General features: G+C 44.4%; 1 protein-coding gene across 1 annotated transcript; it reads left to right on the forward strand.

The window, feature by feature from the left end:
- The first annotated feature begins 1,960 nt into the window (after window positions 1-1,960).
- On the forward strand, window positions 1,961-23,608 carry Tbx19 (T-box transcription factor 19). The gene is made up of 8 exons (XM_005071378.4): window positions 1,961-2,280; window positions 9,196-9,460; window positions 10,706-10,840; window positions 14,289-14,350; window positions 16,104-16,168; window positions 18,081-18,269; window positions 21,303-21,438; window positions 22,284-23,608. The coding sequence occupies exons 1-8, from the start codon at window positions 2,084-2,086 to the stop codon at window positions 22,576-22,578; spliced, it is 1,344 nt and encodes a 447-aa protein (XP_005071435.1). The 5' UTR covers window positions 1,961-2,083; the 3' UTR covers window positions 22,579-23,608.
- Window positions 23,609-24,035: the final 427 nt, after the last annotated feature.

Genomic DNA, 24,035 nt, shown 5'->3' on the forward strand with positions numbered 1-24,035 from the left:
TAGCAAGCCCACAGCCAGCATTATGCTAAACAGGAAAACTCAAGCATTTTCTCTAAAATCAGGAACAAGATCAAGATGTCTCCATTCCTCTTTCCATCCTGCTCAATATGGTGCTTGAAGTCTGAGCTAGAGCAATTAGACAAATGAAGGAGATAAAGATAAATAGAAAAGGATGAAGTCAAAGTATATTTATTTGCAGATGGTATGATTCTATACTGTCTTATAAAAGATCATAAAGAGTCCATCAGAAAACTACAGCTAATAAACATGGTTCAGCAAGGTAGTATAGAAGAGAAACACTTATTTTTTCCAAACTGAAGTTATCTCTGCTTAATTCTCCATCTCCCTCTGCACCCCTGTCTCAGGAAATGAACTAAGTAGACTCTTGGTTCTCTTATATTCACACCTTTTTCTACACCAATGCATTCTACTACTCTGCCCTCTAGGAGGTCCCTGCCTGGCCCAAGCCATGCCTGACATCTTAGGGCTCCTTTTTCTGGAGGCTCTTCTCCCAACTTTCCCTTGTTCCTTTCAGCCACTGTTGAGATACCTTCTCAAAGAAGCCTCTCTACAGCACGCCATTGAATCATGATGCCCCTCCCCATCTTACCATGCAGTTTTCTCCACCACCTCACCACTTTACATAATCTTCACACCCCTTCTATGCTTGATAATCAAACTACTTTATGTCACTTTTTTATTTTCAGACTGATAGTTCTATGAAGACGTTGCTTCTGCATCACTCCTGTGTAGCACTTAGTGGGCACTAAATTCGTGTTTGGCATTCTTCACATTGAGACTTCCTCCCTAAACTTGCTTTCATTTTCCCATTGTTCTGACATTCTCCCTCTATAACAAGAAAAACCTGCACCCCAGGCTCTACTGGGGATGGGGTATTTCAGTTGCCTTGAGTTGCTTCCTCCATGGCTTCCTTCTTTCATCCACTAGAACTGTGTTGTATCTTTAGCAAAAAGAAATGTTTCTACTAATTGCATCATTTCAGGAAATAGGGGGATTTACCCTGGGAGGACAACATTGGCCATAGCTGTGCAAAAGGGAACCACATACTTTTTTTTGGAACAAGCATCACTCTGCCTAATGTAAAAAACTGATTCTCACTCTCAAGGGGCAGATTTTTTCTTAGAATAGTTTGGTAAAAACTACTTTCCCCCTCCCTTTCACTAGGAGTGGAGGTAAGAGAAATTAGGATTCTGGATTCTAGGGAGGAAGGTCAAAACTCAAAGCTCTCCTGCTTGTTGAAGATGAAAAGGACATTTGAGGTGAGTATGGTCTGATTGTGCGTGGGAGCATCCAGGCGCAGTTGACCAGGGGAGCTCCTAGGGGAAAGAGGTCCTTCATTCTTCTCTTTCCTCTGGACGTCTGTTTCTTGAGCATGGCAAACAGAGAAGCTTCCTTTATGCTTATGTCCTGTATCCTGGCACAGAGCCCTTGACCTTCAACATAGACCACTCTTCTCTGTGTGGCGCCCACATCTGTCCAAGTTGCTAGAGCAAGGCCGAGGGAGTTCAGCAGATCGCTCCGTCAGGGCAGGCCACCCAGGCAGCAAGTTTGTTGCTTGCCCACAGCACCTCCTTCTCTATAGGTGCCACATGCCACAATTTATACACAGACATGATTTGCCTGATTGTTGCAGTCTGGGCCTGGAATAATTTTAATTAACAGGAAAATGGTCCTCAATACACCGATTAGACCTCTTCAGGTACAACAAGATAAAAGCCTGATAATTTGGATGGAGTACTCTTCTTAAACGTCTACTGTAGGCACGACAGCCAATGGGAAAGCCAGGCTGACTCCCACCTGACCCAGTGAGTAATTAAGAGAGGGCCCTTTCTTCTCCACCTCTCCCCCACTCCACCCCGCTCCCCAGCCGAAGCTTAACAGGTTGGCGGTATAATTTGGAGACTTTCAGGGGTCTCATACTAGAAGCTTAAGCAAGAGGCAAGGCATCTTCTACTCCCAGACCTTAACCAGCTGGGGTCGAAAAGCTAGCAAGTGAGGGGAGGAAGGAGCCGGAAGCGAAGGTGGGAACGGTTCTCAGCAAAGTTTGAGAGGGCCTAAGGCCATGAGTGAACTGGGCACGCAGAAGTCTGGTGAGGGCACTGTGTCTCGCCTGCTCAATGTGGTGGAAAGTGAGCTTCAGGCGGGGAGGGAGAAGGGAGATCCTACGGAGAAGCAACTTCAGATCATTCTGGAGGATGCCCCACTCTGGCAGAGATTCAAGGAAGTCACTAATGAAATGATCGTGACCAAGAATGGCAGGTGAGTTTGTCTTCGTCCTCTTTGTGCTGGTCTTGGGTGGGCAAGGAAGGTGAGACTCGTTTAGTACTGATGAAACGGCCACTCTTGACTCGGAAGCACTAGGCTCTGACTGAACACCTTAAAGAAAGACGGTCTCGGCTGGCTGTCACTCAGCCAATTTAATTAATTTGTTTGAGATCATCAGAGCAGAGGAAGATGGAGCCACCTGTCTTACACACACATTAAATGGGAATTACTATGCCGGGGCCGGGGGCATGCCCCATGTACTGGGGAAGAGGACTCAACTGTCAAAAACTGGTTTTAATTTTTGACTGACTGTCTACATGGAACAGTTGTGAGCTCAGCCCTGTTCAGATAATGTGAAAGTCGATTTTATTTGGAGACTGGACAGTTTCCTCTTAAGCATAACAAACTTGTTCGACAATTGTGATTAGTCGGAGATTGGGATTGAAAGGACAGATTTAGTCACGTTGCCTATGCCTCCACCTGCTTCCTTGAGGGTGAGTGTCCAGTTATGATTGTGTGTTTGTGACTGTGAAAGGTGGCATGGTAACAGTGCATGAAACAGTAATACCGTCTCGGGGAAGAGAAGCTTTCTTCTTTTATCCCCCATGCAAAGAGTGAGGAGTGTAGATAGGTACGGCTCCATGCTGGTATTGCTCAGATCCTGTGAAGTTGAGTCTGTTCAGAGGCTCTTGAGGCAATGCTAACAGCTAGGACTTAGCAGAGGAGAAGCAAGTGCTTTGAAAGACTCACTGCTCTGTCACACTGGCTCCTGATATGGTGCTCACACCATATCTTGTGGAACCATGGGCACAAAAGCAGGAAACACTGAAGGACGTTTGCAGTAGTGTTGGTTGAGCCAGGACTCTTATTCTGACACTTTGAGAGAAATATTGCTTATAGAGAAAAGTTGGAGCCAGCTCAAATTCAGGCTGGCTTTTGTCCTTGAGTAAAATGCCTCAGTGCCTAGTGTCTTAGTTTTCTAATTCTGAGTAACACACGGCACGGAAAATGAGCTATCCCTTGTACAGCTGGAAGAATTATGAGCCTGAGAGTCATTGCATGGGAATAAGCTACTTTCTGAGTCAAAGTTGTACTGTAAATAAGTGCATTTTATAAACTGCAATTACAGAAGTAGTGAAGCTATCAATCTTGTGTGATAATGACTTTTTTCATAAACAGATCCTCTTATGTGTACTATAAATCTTATTGCTTTGAACATTTGAAAATTTAATTTCACTTGCTTATTTTCTTGATAGGAAATATTTTAACTTCAAAGAATTACCCCAACTTCTTAGGTAGTTTTGATTTCTTTCAAAGATGAGTGATGATGCAACTGTAGAAACTTAATTGTGTCTGGTTATGGGTTTGTGCTTTATTATTTTGTCACCACACTAGTATCTAAATTCCATTATTTGGCCATCAAAGCGGCCCTCTATTGTGATATAAATAAGTGCAACCAATAGATTAAAATATGGTTCAAGTAAAGGCAATAAAAGTCTCTTGAGATATTAAGTTCAATTTGATGGTAAATTATAGCAGAATGTACCTTTGCCATTTGAAAAGAGTGTTTCTTACCTTTTTTTGTAAACCTCAGTAAAATTTCTTTCAGTATTTAAACTTTACAATTGTTTATATTTAAAGTCATTCCTGTTAATTATATGAAAATTATTCTTTGTGGCAACAGTGCACTTGTGGCCAAAGTGGTTCTTAGTTATTATTACATTCTTTTTCTTAAATTACCCTGAGCCTTCTGAACCTTTAGAGTCAAGACTTCACCGGAAGTGGGACAGCATGCTTTACCCTGTAGATGAGGAGCAGGAGATGAATCTGTAAGAAACTGCTGTGGTAACTATCGTTCGAAACCTGAGCAGGACCTGCTCTCACTCTCCCTGGGTTTTCTGACTAAGATTTTAGCTGACCTCATTGTTCCCCTTCTTTCTGCTTTTCTCCCCACTGCAAATTAAACAACAACAAACAAATTTTTAGCCATTTGTGTTTGATAAGCTTTCAGATACAGCAGTAACTACAACACTGCCAGTCTGTACTTACTTTCATGTCCACCGTTTAAGCTAGGAAATTATGTTAGGATGCAGGAAAAATTTCAATTCCAACTATACAGGCAATTGAGTTAAAGCTCTTCACTCCTCCCTTCCCCCACCACCCTCCTTTTTATTCCTTCTTTTCTCCATTTCTTCTTTCCTTCCTTCCTTCTTCCTTCCTTCCTTCCTTCCTTCCTTCCTTCCTTCCTTCCTTCCTTCCTTTCTTTCTTTCTTTCTTTCTTTCTTTCTTTCTTTCTTTCTTTCTTTCTTTTCTTGCTTGCTTGCTTTCTTGTACTAGAGACTGCCTTGTACTAGGCAAGTGATATACCATTGAGCTGTATCCTTAACCCTCTTTTGAAGGTCTCACTAAGTTGCCCAGGCTGGCTCTGAACTTAATTGGAACCCCAGGCTGTCCTTGAGTTTTTAGCTCTCATGCCTTAGCCTCCTGAGAAGCCTGTGAACTCAGGTCCAACGAAGTTGTTTTCTTTACCTGTAAACATCTTCATCTAAGAGGCCAATGCTGTATTTCATGTTTATGTATAGTTTATGCAGTTCAATAATTTTGAGTTAGTTAAAATTTGCCTTGAACAGATTTTAAGAAATTGGAAGCATTTTCTGACATATCTGGTGCTTATGGACTGTCATGAATAGGGTCTGGGAATGCAGGGATGGAATCTGTTGATAGGTGTGTGTGTGTGTGTGTGTGTGTGTGTGTGTGTGTGTGTGTGTGTGTGATGCTCAGCTCCTGCTGGCAGTTTCCAGTGAGGGCAGCACAAAAGAGAGAAAAGCAAAGGTTACACTTAGGCAGTTCATCTCCATGTCCGACAGCTCATGAATTGTTTTCTCTACACTTCACAATCACAAGTGAAGCAGATCACAAGCAACTGCATAATCTGCTTCCAATCTGATGCTACTGCTCTTTCCCTCTGATTGACAACTGCAGCTGAGCTTATGCCTGCTTACTACTTTCATGTATTGACATTCATGTGCTATGTGTTTCATGATTATACAACATATACGCACATGAACACACACACACACACACACACACACACACACACACACCCTCAACCCAACAACTCTCGTGAGCCCCTGATGACTGCTACTGTTTGACGAGGAGAGTGAAGACAGTGTTTTTGAGCAAGACTTCCTGAGGGTTGCCCTGAATCGCTTGTTTCTCTTCTCCTTACAAAGTCAGTCTCATCACTTCCTTTTTTCTTCTGTAGCCCTCTCTCCTGCTAGCCTCTTCCTGCAGGTCTATCTCCTATGATTCCTATTGGTGAAATAAAAACTGGAAAGCTAGCTTCACAGCAAAACCAAAGCCAGGTTTGTGGGTAAAACTCAGTACCCATGACCCATCAAGCATGGTGCTTGGAGATGAATTGTTCACAATGTCACATTTTCTCTTCTTTCCCTCTCCATCATCTCCCCTTTCTCTGAGGAGATTCTTTCAAGAATGAATTAAGCACTGGTAATCTGTGAGTTAGAGGCTGATTCACATGTTTCTGAACTTAAAGACTCTCAAGCTCTCTGTGCTTAGTCATGCTTTGGGGGGAAATGGAATAAAAAAATCACTTTGAACAGAAATGGATTTCATCCCTGATAGCAATATGAGTGATGATTACAGGTCATAGATGATGTATCAAGGTCACTGTGGGTCAAAACAAAGAAGGGGGAGGGGAAGATGATGTGGAAGGAGATTAACTTGGTTAAGAGGGAGGTCTAGTCTGGTTCTAAGGCCTTTGGCAAGCTAATGGATTTATTCTTTCCTTATTGTGATAACAGAAATTAAAATCACATGGCATTGTTTAGTTAATTTATGTGGTGATCTCCAAACCAAGAATAATTATAAAGTTCTTGACAAATGGATCACTAAAGGGTGTAAAACGGTTGATCATCCTATCATTTTTCATATAATACCTCTTTCCGAGCTTGTTTATTTAATTGACAGAATTATTGTATGATTCACGTACCATATTACTCATACATTTAACGCACACAGTTATATGGGTTTAGCATATTCACAGAATTGTGACTCCTCCACAACTGATTTTTAGAACATTTCATTGTGTTCTCCCCACCAAAGAATCCTATATTCCTTAGCCATCAGTGGCTCAGTGGTTTGCTTTTTTGCCTCTATAGATTTACTTATTCTGGTCATTTCATACAGTGGAACCATACAATATGTGATTCTTTGTGAAAATTTCTAACTTAACTCAGTGTTTTCAAGGTTCATGAATATTGTAGCATGAGGCAGAATTGCAGACACTTTGTGACCAAGTAACACCTATCATATGGATACAACATATTTTGCATCTATTCATCATTCAATGGATCTGTCTGTTTTTGCAATAATGCTGCTATGACATATGTGTAATCATGTGTTTTCATCCTTCCTGCACACATTCGTAGGAGTGGAATTGCGAGGTTAGACAGTAATGTCAACAGACCATTTTCCAAAGTGACTGCATTTTACATCCTCCACAGCACTGAGAGGGTCTCCAGTCTCTCCATGCTCAGCAACATTTTCTGTTGTCTTCCCTTCTACTGTAGCTGTTCTTGAAGGTGTGAGGTAGTATCTTACTTGTGTGCTTTTGGATGGCTAGTGATAGCTACCTGTGCAGTCATGGCTTCTTTACAATATCAAGTATTTCTGAATTTAGAAAGAGGGAAGAAATGCCATTATGGGTTTCTTCTTTGTGACTGAGACTTCACACAATAGAGTTGAGAGACTAAGAGGGAGTGCTCAAGCCTATTGGAACACCACATGGGGTGTTTCTTTGCCCCAGCAGATATGGCTTTCTCTTTAGTCTCTGGGCTGGTAGGCTTATTGGAACCTTGGGGCCTCTGTAGTAAAATAGGCAGTAACACCTCCTTGTAGTGAAGGAAGGCTTAAATGAAGTGTAACCTATGGCGACCCTTGGGTGCATATGGTAACTATTATCATTGAAAAATGAACTTGCATTAAATTATCTTGTTAGTGGTAGGTGAGAACTACTCAACAACTCCCAGTGCTTGATGTCACACTGCCACCTGGAGCAGTTGCATCATTCAGTGCTCACTGTAAGGGAACAGACATGCTTTGCAGATTTTCCTCTTTTTAAAAATAATATGCTACTGATGCTACATATCCTCACGGTACTTTTGAACTTTAGTTCACAAAACGACAACTTACTTGTCAGTCTTGGGCTTTTTAAAATTTTTATTCTTATAAGACAGGATCTAGTTATGTTGTCTCTGCTGGCCTGGAACTTGCTATGTAGTCCAAGCTGGTTTTGAATTCATAGAAACTCATCTGCCTCTGCCTGGCAAGTGTAAGTAACTATTTGCTTGACTTTGCCTCTGCAACTATTAATGAGTTACCACACCACTCTTGTGGGGTTTTTTAGTAATATAAAATTAAGAATAAAATAAAAAACAAACCCCAAATGTATCACTTTAGGGAATCAGAAGACAGAGACCACTTGCAGCCATACCTCCAGTGAACAAACTGTCTTCCCAGCTGTTAAGATGGCTTTCTGGATCTCTATGTCATTTCTCTGATCTCCATATTTAGGTTTCTTTGCAAATGGCATTTGTATGTTCAGTAACTCCTCTTGTCTACACTGGGCCAATACTATTAAAATAATTGAAAATGTTAAATACACAGAGAAAAGGAATAGTTCAGTCTAATGTCATGAGTGAATACTGGAGAAACACACCTTCTATTGCTTTTAAGGAAACATGCAGAAGAAAGCAGAAGAGGGAAGAGGCTCCATCACTAGCCTTCCCGGTGACCTGAAAGAGAAGTCGTCTTGAGGAGGGGAGTGATTGGGGATTCTCAGCCAAGAATCTGGGTTGGGAACACATTATCAGATACATTTCCCCTAGACATTTTATTTCTGATGCACATACTTAGTCTCATTTATCAAAACTCATGTCACAGCCAGGCAGCTTCATAAAGTTTCAGGAACTCAGTGAGTTGATTCTCATGAAGTGTTTATTCCAATACCTGGTGAATATTCCAAGTATTGCCACTCTGCCCTTAGACTCATGACCTCCAGCTGGCCAGTCCTGCTGCTGTTCAAGAATCTTACCTTGGGTCACTTTGGACATTGGAAGCACATGCAGTATCAACTCTGCCCCTGGCTGGTGGAAACCACTTCCCTTGGCATTTCCTTCTGGAAACTAGAAGTCTAGGAAGAACTGGGGAACTGAGTGATGGTGGCTATGTGGTTTCTCTTTGTGGGTAATAAAAAAAGCTACAGCATCAGAAGTCAGCTAGTCAGATATTTAGATAGATGAAAATATTGGCATTGTTCTAGAGGGTTGAAGAATGACCAGGGCATTCACAATGGTCAAAGACAGGCGGGGTTTAGGGAGTGCACAGTCTCACACTCCTCCCTGTGCTCACGGTGTGCGTGGGAAAGGGAAGGCTCTGAGAAGTCCCGCAGGAAAGGAACTAACTGTTCAGCCACAATCCCCCTCCTGATTGGTTTACCACGCAGCCTTACACACTCTGTCACCTTTATTCACAGCAGGGTTGCATGCAAGTCTGGGAAGGGTAGGTCTATGGCATTAGGACGATAGGGAGGAAGCTGTCTGAGAATGCGGCATCTGAGGACACACCTGTCTGTATGTCCTTCTGTAGGAAATGACTAGACCATGATTGTAACATACAGACCAGGGTTTTATAGTCAAACCCCAATGTCAAGTGCGTTAATAGCAAGAGGCTCTGGTGGAATTGGGCCTGAGGTCTTACCTGCTGTCTCAGTGGCCTCCCTTCCAGATCATTCCATGGGAAGGGCACCTCAGCGGTGAGAGGCCTTTGGGGCAAGGAGAGGAAGGGATCCTCTAATGTCCCTTTGTGGCTGTTTCTGGCTTATTTCAGACGGATGTTCCCTGTGCTGAAGATTAGCGTCACAGGACTGGACCCCAATGCCATGTACTCCCTCCTGCTGGACTTTGTCCCGACAGACAGCCACCGCTGGAAGTACGTCAATGGGGAATGGGTACCCGCAGGCAAGCCAGAGGTCTCTAGCCACAGCTGTGTCTACATTCACCCCGACTCCCCCAACTTTGGGGCTCACTGGATGAAAGCTCCCATCTCCTTCAGCAAAGTGAAGCTGACCAACAAGCTCAATGGGGGCGGGCAGGTACGCGTGGCCTCCCCATACACCAATCAAGAAATATCAAGGGTGCATTTAGGCAATTAGAGGGTCCTCAGCAGCCTGTTTGCCCACAGAAGCCCGTTATTTCCTGGAGTCCAAATGTAAACAGGAATAAACAGCTCTTAATTGGTGCTTCAGTTTTTAATGGACTTCCTGATGTTAAGAGAACGAGAGAGAGTGCACTAGTTTACTTAATCATCAGGCTCTTTTCCGTTTTGTCTTGCGTGTGGTGCTTTTTACCCAGCCCAGGGAGGGAGATGTTTGTGGGTACCAAGGTTTTGTTTTCCTCTCTCTCCCTGCTTTTTTTTTTGGTGTAAGTGGCATGTTGGCAATAGACAAATACCTTAATAAAAAGCTGCTCTCAAATGAAATAATTACTTCTTCTGCTTGGGCATTATGATAATTATCAATAGAATATTGAAACAAACCTTAAATAAGGAAGGTTTTATTTAAAAACCCTCCAATTAGGGTAAACATGATGTAGAGCTTCTTTCCCTATTTCGGTGGCAGGTTGCAAATCCAGCTCCCTGGGTAAGGCTGTTAGTTACTTTATAAAATGCAGACTGTTTGGGGGCATCGGGGATGGGACATGGGGGACGAGGCCGGCTTCTCTCCCCAGCCCTCAGGTTTTGCTTTGTCTGTGCTGAGCCTATGCCTTCTTTCTCTCTGTGCTAAGTGGCAGGGAGCATAAGCGCCCAGAGTTTAGGAGGTAAAAGTAATGCAATCCCAGCTTTGGGTTAGCTGAGATATTCTTTATTAAAGTGCAAATTTGAAGGTTCGTTGTCCCTGCCTTACTATATTTCACAGCACAAGGCTTTCAATAGCCTTTCATTTAAATCATGAAGAGTAAATTTTGTATAACCCTCTGATACTAGATTTCCTTACCCTGTAGGCACTGTTAACATTTTGTTACTGGGATTCTTCATATATAAACAAATATATATTTAAACGGATTGAAATATATATTGTGGTGCTGAACACGGAGGAAGCAAGAAAATGGAGGCCTGAATTTGGGTGGAATAAAGAAAACTTAACTTTGACTGTCCACTCTGACCCTAGTGTGATGCTTGCTGGGACTGTAAAACATTTCCCCATTCATTTTTACATAGAACTTCAGTTGGGTGAATGCCGAGCTGGGAGGAACCTAAGGTGCTGGCTAGCTGATGAGCTGTGATATTCCAGGCTTAGCTGTGTTTTCTTTTTAACTTTTTTTTCCCTCCCATTCAACAGATAATGCTGAATTCTCTGCATAAATATGAGCCCCAGGTTCACATAGTGCGTGTTGGAGGTGCCCATCGAATGGTCATGAACTGCTCCTTTCCTGAAACCCAGTTTATTGCTGTGACTGCCTATCAGAACGAGGAGGTAAGCGAGTGTGCACCTGTGCACACATCTGTGCACCCCCCCTGTGTGTGTGAGTGTGTGTGTGTTACATGGAAGTGCATGGCAGAATCAGTGGGGAGCCTTTTTATTGACAATGAGGAAGGCTGAACAGAATTTAAGTTTTGAGGGTTCAGACACTCTTGTCAGTGATAATGAGGCGTGTGCAGAGACTCTCATGCCTGTCTGCTTGCCAAAGGCCCTTCCATGTGCTATTCAACTTTCTGTCACTGCTATAGGTACAGGGGACAATACAGAGAAAATTTTACTTTGTCTTAACATTCTGGAGGCTCCAGTACAGTCCAAGTACCCTGTTTACTTTTGTAGGAGAAAAAAATAAAACCCTCTCCAACTTCCCTTCAAGAACATGTCTCAGTGAACCAAAGACCTCTGACTAAGTGTTCTACCTCCTAAATATGCCACCAGCTCCTAGGGGCACCAAACCTTCACACAGGAGCCTTTGGGACACACTCAAGTAGTCCACCAAAGCAGCCTCTCCTGGTGCCTTGTACACACAAGACACACTTGTGTATCGTTATAAAACTGCTGAGTCATATAGGAAATCTAGAGTCTTTGTTTTGGGTCCCTTAGTGTGCTTGGTTGGTAGCAAGCCAATGTGTCTGAGAGGAGTGTGGGCTGGAAGGGTGGCTGGCAACTTCTCCTTTCTGTTCTGGAAGCAAGCCTGTGGGGCTGACACATGTATCCTCCTAAAGTTTTATGACACCATCTATTCTGCTTGTCAGTTTTTTCTCTCTGAGCAGTCAGGTGCTTTTTTTTTCCTACTCAGTAACTTGAACATGGAGTGCTGAGAATTCCAAGCCTGGCCTCTCTATGAACTGCTTTGAGTCCATCCCACTCTTCAGAGGCCAGCAGTCCTGCTATTTGTCATAAATGACTGGGAAGCGTTGGACCCTTTTTGATCAAGCTTAAGCATGAAAGATAATATAGGTTTCTTAAAAAAAACCATGTAATGGATGGATAGCAGAATATGCAAGGCACAAATGAAAGGAAAAAAGCCCATTTTCTCTCGCTCTGGGAGGCACATTCTTTACGGCAGCTATAGTGACAAGCTTTTAAGTGTGCTCCCCCACTTGCTGTGACATAAATGAGCATTTCTTCTTAGAGGCTTCATAGAGCAGTTTCTTCACATAAATTGGTTCATCTTGTAAACATTAGCTCTTAGTTTTTTTCCTTCCTTCCTTAAACAACGCGATAGTATCTAGTGGATCTCTTTCTATGAAATTACATTCAGGCATATATCTTTTTCCTAGAATCATTCCAGTATTTTATTACACAGGTACATGACTCAATGTGAGCAGCCTCCTGCCCCCAGCAGAACTTAAGTTGTTTCATTTTCTATCATAAATTATGCTGCTGGGTAATCTGTCATAGTTTGCTTAATAATGAACACTTAGTGACAGGATAGTTCTGCACAAGAAATGTATATTGAGAATTTTGATAAATGTGCAAGTCTTCCCCCTGAAAAGGACATCTCATTGACAGCCCCCACACAGAAGCAACCGCTTTCACCATTGTCAATCTTATTGTTAAAAACAATAGCTTCTGGCTGCTTTATTGTGCATTTCTGTATGTGGCAGCTTTAACAGAGTCGGGACCAGGATTGGCATCTCCAGGGATGGTTTCTAGAATCTATCGTGTTCTGTCTCCTACGAAGGGCCCTGGTGATATCAGGTTGGAAAATGGCATCTTTGTTCCCATAGGTAAAATGATGCTGTAGGCCTAGCTTAGGGAAAGTGTGCAGAGAGAGTGTAGCTGTGGTTCTATAAAGGAGCCCAAGCTCTTGGTAGAAGCTTGGCTGTGGGCCAGTGGGAGCAGAAACTCCTAGGATCCTCCCACTGGGACTGTCTTTCAAGACCGACACCAGAGTCTCTCAGCTAGCCTTCTCTTCTCCACTTCTCTCTGGGAGGAGTCTGTGTTGAAGGGAAACCCTGTGGCTTTAGTATCTCAGGGAAGTGCCCTGGCTCCTCTGCCCAGGCAGTGATCCCTGCCCATCTCCATGTTGCTTGCTCTTAGACACTGGCCCTTGTCATTCCGTTACTGACTTGGGAGATGCCCAGAAACTTTTCCTGGCCACAGGTACTAGATAGTTCTCTCTGAACCAATGGCCTGGCAATGGCTACCCTTCAAGCAAATTCCCCAGCCCAACTTAGCCATTCCTTGAATTTGAACGCATCCCCTGGAGATCAAGCTATTTAAGCATACTCTCCTACTGCTCACAAGGTTTCTCTGGGAGTTGAGCAGGTGTGGGCCTGGCTGGGAGAGTCCAACAATTTCCTTTGCGTCCAGTGCTAGCTTCACTTCCCACCCAACCTCTCCAGGCTTAAGTCAAGAGAAATACCAGGGCATCTGCTTCTCACCTACACTCCCCTCTCCCTTTCTAGAAAGAGCTGTACGTTTATTTTACATTTCTTCCTTCACACAGAGAGTCATAGGTTCTTGCAGACATCAATATTTTGTTTGCTATTTCTTCAAAAGTATTTGCTGGATATCAGTACATGCTGGCTATTATCATAGATTCTGGAAACTGCAATAAACAAAACAGATACGAGCATCATTCTCAATGCACTTATGTACCAGTTGGTGGGAGATAAAGACAGACATTCTCTTTCTGCTTCCAGCTCTGTCTCTAGCTCTGTCTCTATGTCTGACTGTCTTTGTGTATGTCTGTGTCTGTGTCTCTATCATTATGACAGATGGAGCCGATGAGAGAGAATGTGGAATCAGAGCTGTAAAGTTTCACATTTTCGCTTTTCTTTGTAACTGTCCAATAGTTCTCTTTCATTGTAAAAGCAACACATTAACATATATATATATATATAACATACATGCATAACACACACACACACACACACACACACACATACATACACAGTGTCACAAGAGTCTGTCCTCTTCACTTACTGAATGGATTTTGATGATGTAGAATGACAGTGAATGGGAATGGATGATGTGTTTTCACACTAACATGGCCTTGTGGGTAAGTGAAGTGATTCCATGAGAACAAGGGACTTGATGCTGAACTGTATACAGTAGGTGAGGTGGGTATCACACCCGTGCTACACCCCCTACTGTGTGGTAGGAAAGGGGATTGCTTATGGCAGGGACTCAGAGATTCCTGGGTAAAATTGAGAAATGAATGGAAAGGAGGGTGGGTAGGTTAGCACCACCGGGCTTACTGATCCCTGACACTGTGCCCGCTTTGCTCACTTTGCACATCGCTTGCTATTTTCGTCCCACAGTGCAACAGTCAGCACAGTAGTGAACAACAGTCAGCACAGTAGTGAACAATGAGACGTGGGAAGGGAGAACAGGAAAGAGGGAATTGCAGCCTTACCGAAGTTCACAGGGGGAGACCATGGCTCAGTTTGCATTGCACTGTTTAACTAACCCTTCTTGTCTTTGCAAATACAAGATAACAGCTCTCAAAATCAAGTACAACCCCTTTGCCAAGGCCTTCTTGGATGCCAAGGAAAGGTGAGTAGAAGGATTTCAGTAAGATCTTGTGAACTGAATTCTGCAAATGAGGGGCTTCTTGAGCAGAGCTTGGCTCTGAATTGCCTTTGCTAGAAATGCGCTGCAATGTTCCGTTAGTGCTGAACAAACTCAACGAAATTCAAACTGAACCACAATTGTTTGTTCCTGTAGCAACTGCTATAGGTCCAGGAGAGCCTGCAACTGTCAGTATTTTGTCACCTTTGTTTTCCGGTGGATTACTGAATAACCACATAGTTACTGAATAACTACATAAAATGTGATTTAGGTTTTAAGTAACTTTCTCTGCATTTTTCCATCCTTTGAAGAGTATGGTGTTGTAATTTAATTTCTCAGACATGATCTCAGGCAGAGCAGACTGGCCTTGAACTTGTTGGATGTCTGAGGATGACCTTGAACTTCTGATCTCCCTGCCTCCATTTCGCACGTACTCGGGGTTAGGAGTGTATACCACCATGCTTCATGTATGTGGTGCTGGGCATTGGAGCTAGAACTTTGCATATGCTACCGACTCAGTTATAATCTCCAACCCATGAATATGGCTTTAATAGTCCCCCCTTTTCTTCAGATAGGATCTCTTTATGCCCTTGAAGTCTCCATCTTGCTGCTTCTGCCTCTGGAGTAGTGGGATTACAGGTGTATACCACTAACTCGCTTTCAATTTTTTTAAAAAAGATATCTTTAGTTCAAGAAAAGTGAAAAACCATGGGAAGCTTCTATTTCTCAATGGAAGACAAGAGTTAGAGAATTTCTGTGTCATGAATGGTGATCTACCAGATTGGGCGAGTGCTTTGCCAATTCCTCACCTTTCCTTTCCATGGAAGGATAAAATGGAAGAGTAGTGTAAACCATTCCTGTTCTATTGATTCTTGAAGTACAGTGAGATCACCTTTGAAGTGTTCTGACTTTACTGACCAAGTTTCAATTTTTTTCACTGATTTGTTTGTTTGTTTTCGAGACAGGTTTCTCTGTGTGGCCCTGGCTGTCCTGGAACTAGCTCTGTAGACCAGGCTGGCCTTAAACTTACAGAGATTGGCCTGCCTCTGCCTCTACCATGTACGGTGGAGGTATATGCCACTATGCCTGGCTTTCACTGATTTTTAAAAAATGTCTAATCTTTTCTTTCCCTTTTAAAGGCTATGGGTTGATGGACAGCCATTTTTAATGCTATGTCATGGGAATCTGTTCTGTTTAATATTTGGGAATATTTTGATGATGTAGATGACATACTTAGGTAAGTTTTTCAGATAACAGAAATCCTAAAGGACAAGTTGATCTGCAAGGTGACAAACTCTAAATGACAGTGATAGTAGCATGCCACCATAGAAAGAATTCAGAAGCCCACCAGGCTATGGTGCACACGCCTTTAATCTCAGCACTCAGGAGGCAGAGGCAGGTGGAGGGCCACTGGTGGATCTAGTATATCACCTATGAAATTGCCCCAAAACCCTGTGCAGATCTTAGCTGCTGTTAGTACTGTCTGCATCTTGTCAGGCACTTAAAAGAATCACAAAACCAGTCAAATCAAAGTAACTAGTGATAGCTGTAAGAATGACAGGAAAGGAAAAGTAAAGCTGTCACAATTTCAAGTAGACTCAGTGCCTCCAGGAAGGTGAACCTGGGGAGGGTGGTAGCTTTGACTGTTCTTATTCCAAGAGGCTTATCACCCTCTGCAGAGAGTTGCATGTGCGCTATGCTGGACTGTAACAGACTGTGACTTTCATTACTCTTTCAGAAACCACCTAAAGGACATTCCAGAGGCTGTCTCTGAGAGCCAGCATGTGACCTATTCTCCTCACTGTGAGTGGAGTGGACAGTGTGTGGGAGGCATGTGGGGCCACACCGGGAGCTATCTCCCTTCATGCTCACTTTACTGTCATGACTGTGCAAGGCTTAGTCCAAATTGAGACCCCATAAGTCATTCCTCCAACCCGAGGCAAGTGTATGCCTTCTCCAGAGTTCCTAGAGAAAAGCCAGGTTACTAGGTAAAGAGGCCCAAGCAATCCTTGAAAGGAAGTAATAAATTTCATACACTCTAGCTATCATATATAAGAGCTCCATTGACAGAAATCCAGGCTTATCTTCTCCCTTCGTACTCTCTGCTCGTTTCTTTGTTCTGGATTTTTCATTTTCTTAATTTTTGCTGGTGTTGGAGTTGGTCTTCATTGCTGCACCTCAGCAGGCTGTGGCCTCACATGTTAGGGTGTGGTTGAGTGTACTGCAGGGCAGGAGAACTGGAGTTCATCAACCTGGGATTCTCAGGACATTCCTGGTGGTACCACTTTCTCCATATCTCGGCATCATGGTGGAGCCAAACTTCTGAAGCTGTAATGGTAACCCTAGGGCAGTGACAAGGGAGTAAAGCTGACCTTTGGACACACTCTTTTGTTCCCTCTTCTTTTAAAACTGAAAATAGATTCTCGGGCTGGAGAGATGGCTCAGTGGTTAAGAGCACTGTCTGCTCTTCCAGAGGTTCTGAGTTGAATTCTCAGCAACCACATGGTGGTTCATAACCACCTGTAATGAGATCTGGGACCATCTTCTGGCCTGCAGGGATACATGCAAGCAGAATGCTGTATAATAGATAAATAGATAAATCTTCTTTAAAAAAAAAAGAAAGATTCTTCTCTCATACAATACATCTGACCATATTTTCCCTCCCTCCACTCCTCTCAGTTCCTCTTTCCCCCCAGATTCACTCCCCTTCCGCTTCCTTTCGGAAAAGAGCAGGACTGCAAGCGACAACAACCAACCCAACAAAACAAGATACAATAAGACAAGGCAAAAGCGCTTATATCAAGGCTGGATAAAGCAACCCAATGGGAGGAAAAGCGTTCCAGGAGCAGGCAAAAGAATCAGAGGGCTTGGTGCAGACCCATGTAGGCCCCATGCTTGTTGCTTCAGTCTCTGGGACCCTGCGAGCCCTGTGTAGTTGATTCAGTGGGCTATGCTCTGGCTGACACACTCTTTAGATCAGATGCTAGTGGGTTTGAGAATGATTCTTGCTGCCATGCGAAAGCTTTGGAAGTCTTCACCCCCTCCTAGTACCAAACTGCAAGGTATCTCCTATGGAGATGTGTCCTCAGAGTCCTTCCTGCAGAGAAGCCACTAGGAAAGCCTTTCAAAGGGACTTTAGTCAATGTTTTCTGTTTAGGTTAGGGTTCGCACAGACCTACACCTTCTCAATATCCATGAGCTGTAATGTTCTCAGCAAATACCCTGAGGTGTGGACATCATGGGGCAAACTAAGTTGGGAGGAGCTCCGCCTTGGTTTTGCATCCACTTGTCATCACAGCTGAGATGGCTTCTTGCTACAGGATTCGCATTGCCAAGTCTCAGTTTTGCCTAGAAACCACTTAAAGTAGAGCATTCTGTTCAGCATCTTCACCAACCATCTCTATGCAGTGTTTTGTTGGCTTCCAAAGTTCAGCAAAAGGATTGCTGTTCAGAATTAGCTCCTTCTCATTTTCTGTGCTCTCAGAATCCTATTTGTAGGTTCCTGCTGGAAGACATCATTTTCCCACTGGGTAGAACAGAGAGGGACCTCCACTCCTCCTGTGTAACCACATTAAAGAGCCTTGGTATCTGCAGTCAGTGAGTTCACACACATCTGGTGTTTCCTAGGCTACCTTTCATTTTAATTAAACCAGCACGACTTTTGCCATTTGATTTTGATGTGGAAGTCTCTGCATTTTCTTCTTGTCTATTCTAGTGGGAGGGTGGATCTTTTCCAATCCGGATGGCGTGTGCACAGCAGGAAACACCAATTACCAGTATGCTACGTCTTTGCCTCTGCCTGCTCCCCACACCCACCACGGCTGTGAGCACTACCCTGGCCTCCGAGGACATCGGCAGGCTCCCTACCCGTCTGCGTACATGCATAGAAACCATTCTCCCTCAGGTGTGTGGTTCTGCTAATTAAACCCTTGGGGTGCACAGATGCCAAAAAGAAGTACCTGAAGATGGAATCCCTTTCATCTATAGTATACATACACGCATACGATGCATGCGTATGTATTATTTTGTATACCAATATTTGATAGTTTAGTCTCCTCACCTTTTGTGTGTGTGGGGCTGATCCCAGGGCACATGCATAGTAGGAAGTGCTGGACCACTGGGCTATAGCCCCAGCCCTGTCCATGGTCTCTGTCTAACAGGTATGAAAGGCCTCAACTCAGGGTCCTGGTGTACTGATCGTTTTAGGCTGATGTCTGATGCTAAGTCAAGTCGTGGGGTCTGAGACACTAATCTCATTGTCCTTCAGGGCTCTTCCTTATCACTGTGCCCTGGTCTGGGGAGTCTGGGTCCAGTGCAGGAGAATTGTCAGGCAATCTCTGGGGGAGTTACAGTCCAGACTGTTCAAGCCTTTGATTGAGTTGGAGTCATGCAGACTCAACTTCTATAACTTTCCAGCCTATTTTAAAATTGGTATTGTCATTTTTCCTCGTTGACCGTTGTCTTGTCTACACTGGCCTTGTGCATGCCCAGACCCTCTCTGCATATTGGATGTTTTTTTTTAAAAAAGGAGATGAAAGCAAAGCTTAATTTTTAATTATGGTTATTCACACACCAAATAGTTACTGAGAACCAATTATATGCCAGGTTCTGCTTTAGGCACATGAACTAAAATGGTCAGATAACGTATTAATATGGAGATCTCTGTCCTAACATGAATGGCCAATACTACATATAACAGATGAGTGAAGTTCATGCCACGGGAGAGGCCGCTTTCCTTCCTCAGTGACACCTGAGATCTGCACTTGCAGAAGGCTTCCTGATCATCACTGATCTGTCCCTGGAAGCCTAATACTGCTGCCAGGTGTGGAGACTGGCAATGTCTCATTTTGCTTCCCTTTCTTGGGCTCAGCACACAGGTTTCTCTTCCAAGCCCTCTTTTAGGAAGGCGATCAAGACCCAGCCTCCCTCCCCGAGGAGCTACAAAGATACATGAAGAATTAATTGTAATACAGGGACGAGTGGTCTAATGTGGGTCTCACAGTTGCAGTATCACCTGGGAACTTGTTAGCTCTCTAGTGTCTCAGGGTCTACTCTGGGGCCAGAGTGTGCATTTTAACAAGATCCCCAGGTGCTTGTAAGCACATCGAAGTTTGAGAGGCAATCCATAAGACACACAGGCCACCGCACTGGGGGAAGGAAGGAAAAGTAGTAGGTCTGCATGCTGGGCAGGAAAGGATGCCCAGAGCGGGTTGAAATGGGAGTGGGCAGAGACGCGGGGTGCTTGGGGAGGAAGTGCTGTGTGCAGACACAGAAAGGTAAGAGCCTGCGACACCTGGGAGACAGATCGAGACAGAATGTGGAGGAGGGGTGCTGTCGGCACATGTGAGAGCTGAGACTAGGAGGTTGAAAGACAGAACATGGAGGAGGGGTGTCATTGGTAGATGCAAACGCCAAGACTAAGGTGCCAGCTGTGAAAAGCAGCAGCAGCCCTAGACCTCATTTCATTTTATGCTGCCAGGACAGATTGTCTGAGGTGGTGCATTTGTTTAAAAAAAAAAGGAATTTATTCCCTCACAAGGGAAGTTGGTCCAAGACCAGGGCAATGGCCTTTCTTGTGTTACAGCATATTTCACTTCCACAGTAATGGTGTTACCCAGTAGTGAGAATTCTCAGAGCACTTATCGACACGGTTGCACTGGGGATTAAGTTCCTACTGCATGAACTCCGGGAGACACATTCAAACCCCACTACCAGTGCTGTCGGCAGGAATCTTCTCCCTCTCTCATTCCTTCTTCATGCATTTACCTTTCACCTACACCACTCATTCAAAGGAAGACTCAAAACTATAGAAAACAGTACTCTTTCTTTTCTTATAAAAACACATACATTTAGGTATACAGTAATGTGTTGACATACACACATGCAGTAAAATTGCTACTGTATTCACTTACATCAACATTAATTTAAAATAGGAAATAGATTCTCACCAGGCGGTGGTGGTGGTGCACACCTTTGATTCCAGCACTTGGGAGGCAGAGGCAGGAAGATCTCTGAGTTCAAGGCCAGCCTGGTCTACAGAGTGAGTTCCAAGACAGTCAGGACTACAGAGAAACCCTGTCTTGGGGAAAAAGAAAAAAAGAAAGGAAGGAAGGAGATTCTCTTAGTAAAATTTCAGGATATAATACATCATCATCATCATTATTATTATTATTATGATTATTTACTTTGATCCGGTATTTCACATAGCCTAGGATGATGGCCTTGAAGTATGTATCCAAGGCTCAGGTCCTCCTGCCTACACTGTCAAGTGCTGGAGTTACAGGGGTGGACCCTCATGTCTGGTTTATGCAGTACTGGGGATCAAATCTGCTAATTGAGCTACACCCCAGCCCACCATATTAATTCTAGTTCATATTCTGTGTGCTCACTCTGCAGTGACTTGTACCTACATCTCCCCATTCCCGGCAGCCTCCATCCCACCCTCTGTGTCTACATAGCTAATGACTGTGTCTATGTACATGTGAAGCTGAGCACTGCTCTGTTCTTGTGGAAAAACACTTCTTAGAAGTCCATATCTCTGAGACCTCTAAGGAGAATGAAAGCCAGGACCTCAGAAATCTCCTCTGGGCTTTGGCATCCCTTGGGATTTGTTTGAGGGATGCTGTTATGGTCCATTCTTGCAGGGTAATAAATGAAGGAAGAGAGTCAGGTAGATCTGCATCACACAGGGCATCTTTGCCTATAAAGTGATGATGGCAATGTGTTTGGGAAGGTTATAAACTGAGTAGCACCTGGTCTGTAGTTGATATTCAATAACCACAAACATCCTATTTTGTCTGTTTCCCTCAGAAGTTACCAACACACTACACTGTTGGTACCTGTAGAATAAGCTGCAGTTATATTTTGCTGTGTGATGATGTCACTGGCCATTGTGTTTCCATGTTCTGTCAACTGAAATGTTGTTATTTCCCCAAAGTGAATTTGATAGAAAGCTCAAGCAATAATCTGCAAGTTTTCTCGGGACCTGACAGCTGGACTTCCTTATCCTCCACACCCCATGCCAGCATCCTGTCTGTACCTCACACCAATGGGCCAATAAATCCAGGACCCAGGTAAGACCAACACCAGGAACTCACTCATAGTGGGACTTGGAGGCTTCCTGTATCTCCCAAGACTCATGCGCATTGCTTCCTGGATGTATTGGCTTAAGTTATTGTTCTGATATTGAGTTAATAGGAAATGAAGGCTCTTTTGCAGTTGGGGAAAGGGTAATAGGGAAGTCCTATGATGAAGAGATTGGTCCGTCTCTCCAGGCTTTGTATTGGGGAGCAGAGTTGAGAAGTGAGGTCCTGGGCTATAAGGATGGTAGAAAACACAGAATACTGCATGCTTGGCATCACATATTTGCCTCTACAACAACTTCTGAGCTGTGCAGAATTGTTTCTTCATTTTTTTGAGGATATGGAAAGTGGGATTCAGAGAAGTAATTTGACCAAGGTCACAGAGCTAATATGTGGTAGAGGAGTCACACCAAGGACTTCTGGAGGCAGTGTCCTGCTGCTTCTACCTATCACATTGCCTGCTTTGGCCAGGGGGAGGCCATACCACAGCTCCTACAGTAGAAGAACCTCCCTTTCATGGCCTTAACTATCTTAGACAGTTGCAAGGGTCTCAGACAGTTGAAAGCTGTTTGATATTGAGTAAGTTGTTACTAACAGGGCCAGCAGCAGAATCCAGTCCTATTTTTTTTCTTATTTACTATATCTCACAGGGTCTCTTGGATTTTCTGCAGAAGTAGAGACTAGAGACAGAGTCCTTGCCTGAAGCCCCCCTCCCATCACTGCCCCTCCTGGCCCCACCTCTCCCTCTCAAGTGGTTCTGGAAATGTCCATGTGCTTTTTGGTAGCATCTCTTTGCTGAAGTTCCGTCACCAATTCCTGTCTCTCTGTCTCTGCAGTCCCTATCCGTGCCTGTGGACCATCAGTAATGGAGGTGGGGGCCCTGCGGCATCGGGCTCAGAGGTGCACGCCAGCACCCCAGGGACGTTTCTCCTTGGGAACCCTGCGGCCACCTCACCTTCCTCTGTGCTCCCCACCCAAGCAACCACTTCAGCCGGTGTGGAGGTCCTGGGCGAACCGTCGCTGACCAGCATCGCCGTGTCCACCTGGACAGCAGTGGCCTCACATCCCTTCCCAGGCTGGGGTGGCCCAGGGGGAGGAGGGCGCCATTCCCCCTCTTCATTGGATAGTTAGGCCGACTCCGAGGAGCCTCTGTCAGCAGAGACCTGTCTATGTGGAGGTCCATAGCAGCTGCCTCTGCTGATTCCAGTGAGTAGGGCTGCAGGGACTCTTCACCCAGAGGGCTGGAGGGCTGCATGGTAACGCCAAAAAGGCCTTCCAGAAGTGGCTTCGTTTGGGTGATGTGGATTTTACTGCTTGCATCTCCATCATTTCCCGTGGCTCCTTCGCTTTCTTTGAGCTTACCCCTGCCATGCTTAGGTTGCAAAGTCGGCTTTGTCCTTCGTGCCCTGCCCCTTGCTTCCTTTTCTCTGGAGGTGGTGCAGGATTGTGAGGAAAGTTCTGCATTTACCTAGTGAGGCGGCTGCCTCTTAGCTTTGGGCAGCCTTGGAAAGCACATGTGGCCATCAGTTCTGAGACAGCTTCTGCTCTGAGACCCTGAGATGTGAGTCTATAAAGTTGTCCATGGGAAGCTAATGTCAAAGTCAATCCCATGTTGTTTGTAGAAGCATGTCTGGAATTGAGGAAGTGAGGTTGACTCCTTCAGTAGTTCATAATCAGTGGCTCCCCATTGCCTATAGAATGAGACTTCTCGATGGGACTTCAGATGACGCCATACTCTAAGGACAGCCTCTAGAGTTTGGCCTTCCTCTGTATCTCCAGCGTTAACTCCTTCCGTTAGCCTTTTAGCACCAGTCAAGCAGGTGGCTTTTCCCTCCTCTGAACACTCTGCACTTGCCCTCCTCCATGCCTGAAGTAACCCTCTCTCCAGCCCCGCCTGTGTGAATTGTACCTGCTTGACCAGGACTGGTGGAAAGGCCACTGCAGTGTCAATCACCTGAGGTGATGTTTGTCTCTCTCTGTCCCTGCTTTCCCACCATCTTTACCTCAGGCACAGAGCTCACCACATTCCGCCTTATATTTCTGTGAGTGTATTTGCTTCCTCATCTACTGTAAGCCTCCTGAGGGTAAGACCCAGCCTCCCTGTCATTGTGCCCATAGCCCCTGGTATTGTGCCTTGACTGCCATAGGTGCCCAATAAACATTTGCTGAGTTGAACTGGTGTGAAGTATGTGTTTGCCAAGGACTGTATGGAGGTGACTGGCGGAGAGAACTCTGACACTAGCCTGTGACACAGCAAGTCAGTGTGGAAGCGAGGAACACGTTGGTTAGTCTCCCGCATCTGAGGCACAACCAATTTTGGGACTGTAGTGACACATGGGAATGTGTGAGATTGTTAGGGATCCCCTGGAGCCCTGTATAGGATTATAGATACCTGGGTATGTCCCATATCTGCGGGAATAGAAGCTTTGGGCCGAGATCCAGAATCTACAAGGAATACTGGGAAGTGGTTGAAGAGTCAGGTAGGAAATCACTTATTTCAAATAGAGAAAGAGAATGGGAATTCTTCAGTGCATGACATTCAACTTCTACTCCAATCAAGGTCATTGCTGTAGTCAATGATCAGAACC

This window comes from Mesocricetus auratus, unplaced genomic scaffold (assembly GCF_017639785.1).
Source record: "Mesocricetus auratus isolate SY011 unplaced genomic scaffold, BCM_Maur_2.0 Super-Scaffold_100676, whole genome shotgun sequence".
In the NCBI taxonomy this organism is placed as follows: Eukaryota; Metazoa; Chordata; class Mammalia; order Rodentia; family Cricetidae; genus Mesocricetus; species Mesocricetus auratus.